This window comes from Tasmannia lanceolata, unplaced genomic scaffold (genome assembly GCF_043159265.1).
Source record: "Tasmannia lanceolata isolate RefF3 unplaced genomic scaffold, GAP_Taslan_0.1 ptg000020l, whole genome shotgun sequence".
In the NCBI taxonomy this organism is placed as follows: Eukaryota; Viridiplantae; Streptophyta; class Magnoliopsida; order Canellales; family Winteraceae; genus Tasmannia; species Tasmannia lanceolata.
The window spans coordinates 17,880,196-17,884,006 of record NW_027518697.1 but is presented as its reverse complement, the minus strand read 5'-3'; the positions used below and the strand labels follow the sequence as shown (position 1 = coordinate 17,884,006).

Below are 3,811 nucleotides of genomic sequence, written 5' to 3'. Positions count from 1 at the left end.
TTCAGAGCCAGAGATTTACGACCTAGGGGAGATGATAGATTTGTTCGCTTATTTTGGACATTTGGTCCCAGCATACGGTCTTTTCATCGAACACTCAGGCCTATAATTTTGGTTGATGGGACACATCTGCGAGGGAAGTATCTAGGAATCTTATTGATTGCAATCGGGGTCGATGGTAACAACGGTTTATATCCATTAGCATTTGGGGTTGTTGAGACGGAGAACGAAGATAGTTGGAGGTGGTTTTTTATGTTGCTGAGGCAGTACGTATTGGCAGCGGAGATGAACATATTCACCATATGCTCCGATCGACAGAAGGGGTTGTTGCAGGCAGTGCCTAATATATTTCCCAATTCTCATCATAGTTATTGCATGCGTTACCTCGCCGCCAATTTGCGATCCGAGTTCAAAGATGTTCTACTTGAGAGATTGTTTGGAAAGCCGCACGGACTTTGAGAGAGAGTGTGTTCAGAGAAACAATGGACAAGATTAAGGTGAGGAATGAACGTGCACACAAGTGGATAAGTGACATTGCAAACGAACATTGGGCTAGTTTTTATTTTAAGGGGGATAGGTATGATGTATTGACTACAAATAGATCGGAGTGTTTCAATGCTGTCCTGAAGGATGCGAGAAGATTGCCGATTGCATCATTGGTAGAGCACAGTAGACATCAAACTACAGACTTCATTCAAAAGCGTCAGAAATTGGTTCATAGTTGGCAAACAAAGTTGACTCATTACGCAGAAGAACGTATAACATTAGCGAGGGAAGAGAGCCGCCAGTATATAGCTTATCGAGTTAGGGTTCATGAATATAAAGTACGGTCGCTTGAACATACAGATGGCGTAAACTTGGAACTTCGCACGTGCAGTTGTCGTGCATTCCAAACATTTGGACTCCCGTGTGGACATGCCATGGCAGCCATTGGCATCACAGATTTTGATGCATACGATTACTGCGAGAAATGGTTTCATGTAGAGAGATATCGAGATACGTACGCTGAAGTTTTGCACTCGACACTAGACAGGACCCAATGGGAATTAAATCTCGAATCCTTGATGACAATATTACCGCCGATTGCAAAGCGACCACCGGGAAGGCCGCGTACGAGAAGAACTGATCGCGAATTGAAAGGTGGATTACATTACAAATGCACCCGATGTCGACAACTTGGCCACAATAGATGAAGTTGCAAAGAACCACCCGTGGTAAGACAACAAGTTGACCAAACTGCTATTGGGCCTTCTGCACCCATACTCAGTAGGTCGGGCGTACCTTGCCAAGCTCCCTTCTTTGTGTAAGGGTGTAATTGAATTTTTTGAATGTTCTCAGATATTGTGATGACTTCTTTTTTGTTATTTTGTAAAGAATGGTTGTAATTGGAACATCAATACATAAACAATGAAATGAATTTTGTGGGAACACTAAATGATGGATATAGATATGCTATTTGTTCTCTATTTAGTTGTCGCTCTCCTACATCTAGACCATGAAAAGGGACTTATCAACAATCAGAATTGGATTACCAGCACAAACAATAGGATTATCAACCGATTCCCTAGGTTGATAAAGCTACTTGATGTTGGAATTCAGGTTATCAACTCCCTCCAAATAGGTCATCAACCAATCGGAAGTGAGGTTATCAACATACAAAATGGGATCATCAACCCATTCCCTTGGTTGATAAAGGTACTTGAATGTTGGAATTCAGATTATCGACTCCCCCGTTATCTCGTGATATCTAATCCGAGCAAACCCGTTCCGACGCGTCAGCTCTCCAGAGTAAACCCATTATCACGCGGTATCTAATCCAAGCAACCCGTTCCGTTGAGTTAGCTTTCTAGAGTAAATTCATTATCACGTGGTATCTAATCCGAGCAAAACCCGACGCGTTAGCTCTCCAAAGTAAACCTGTTATCACACGGTATCTAATCCGAGCAAATCTGTTCCAACGCGTTAGCTCTCTAGAGTAAACCCGATATCACACGGTATCTAATCCGAGCGAAACTCGTTCTGACACGTTAGCTCTCCTACATAAACCTGTTATTACGCGAGATCTAATCCGAGTGGAACCTGTTCCAACGCGTTAGCTCTCCAGTGTAAACCCGTTACCACGCGGTATCAAATCCGAGCAAACCCGTTCAAACGCGTTAGCTCTTCAGAGTAAACCCGTTTTCACAGGGTATCTAATCCAAGCAAAACCCATTCCGACATGTTAGTTCTGCAGAGTAAACCCATTATCACGCGGTATCTAATCCGAGGAAACTTGTTCCGACGCGTTAGCTCTCCAGAGTAAACCCGTTATCTCATGGTATCTAATCCGAGCAAACCCTTTCTGACGCGTTAGCTCTTCAGAGTAAACCCGTTATCACGCTGTATCTAATCCGAGCAAAGACATTCTGACGCGCTAGCTCTTCAGAGTAAACCCGTTATCACACGATATCTAATCCGAGCAAACCCGTTATGATGTGTTAGCTCTTCAGAGTAAACCTGTTATTACATGGTATCTAATCTTAGCAAACCCGTTAGGACGCGTTAGCTCTCTAGGATAAATCCGTCTAAACACGGTAGCCCTTCTAGAGTAAACCCGCTATCACACGGTATCTAAAGCCGAGCAAACCCGTTGCGACACGTTAGCTCTCCAAGGTAAATCCGTTTGAACACGGTAACCCTTCCAAACCAGAATAAACTAGTTACCAAATGGTATCTAATCCGAGCGAACACATTACGACCCGTTATATCTCCAGGGTAAGTCCATCTGAACATGGTAGCCCTTCCAAACCAGAATAAACCCGTTATCACACGGTATCTAATCCGAGCGAACCCATTATGATGCCTTAGCTCTCTAGGGTAAGTCCTTCTAAACACGGTAGCCCTTCCAGAATAAACCCGTTGTCACATGGTATCCAAATATGAACTAACCCGTTCCGACGCGTTATCTCTCCAAGGTAAACCCGTTCCGACGCTTTAACTCTCTAAACCAGTGTAAATCAGTTACCATATGGTATCCAAATCCAAGAATTCTCGTTCCGACGTGTAAGCTTTCCAGTGTAAGTCCATTTTTATGCGGTAACCGTCCAAATTGAAATTAGTCTGTTTCCATGCGGTGATCCTGCAAATCAAATCAATGCCCGAGCTAGTCCTTTCATACATGGTAACTCGTCAAAATCATATATACTGTCGAAACACAATATCAGATTAAAATTATGCGTACGACCCGTTGTATCAATCTGCAGGTGTCACTCTGACATTCCTATTATTAGTGTCCTCACTGGATGTCAAAATGACATCCCCTGAGGTCCCTCCCCAAATCAGGTGTCCTTAACCTGATCCAGAGGTTCCTCCCCAAGTCAGGTGTCCTAAACCTGACTTCCGTTGACCCTCCCAGTTGTTAGTAACAACGACGTCCATCCCAGGGCCCGTTCTAACGGTCGTATTTTCAAAACCCAAAAAACCGTTAGCGAGAGGTTTCCACTCATTGACCTGACAACCAGATTCCTCTGTGAGGGCTGCACGCCTTAGGATCCAATGTGAATCTTGCAAGCTTATCATTAGTCTCCAGTGACAAAATTTTGATGTCTTCTTACTTTGGAATTCAGGTGCCTTGCACCCTCTAGCAAAGAGGACCATCTGTAGAGACCCAATTTTATCAAGGTGGTAGTAACGATAGGTGTTGCGAGGAAGAACCCTATGACATCCCAGAGCACCACTTGTGTTTCTCTCAATCTCTCTTTGGGGTAGCCAAATGATTTCTGAAAGCCGTTTTAAACCACTGGAAAGCTTGTTTTAACACTGCACCCGCCTTTTT

At 43.8% G+C, this 3,811-nt stretch overlaps 1 protein-coding gene across 1 annotated transcript; it reads left to right on the top strand.

The window, feature by feature from the left end:
• The first annotated feature begins 479 nt into the window (after nucleotides 1-479).
• On the top strand, nucleotides 480-1,190 carry LOC143853835 (uncharacterized). The gene has a single exon (XM_077363552.1). It carries the CDS (start codon nucleotides 480-482, stop codon nucleotides 1,188-1,190), a length of 711 nt encoding a protein of 236 aa, XP_077219667.1.
• The last annotated feature ends 2,621 nt before the right edge of the window (nucleotides 1,191-3,811 follow it).

What these genes read in the sequence shown, in the direction of transcription:
- LOC143853835 (XM_077363552.1), top strand. Translation starts at nt 480, where the DNA reads ATGGACAAGATTAAGGTGAGGAATGAACGTGCACACAAGTGGATAAGT.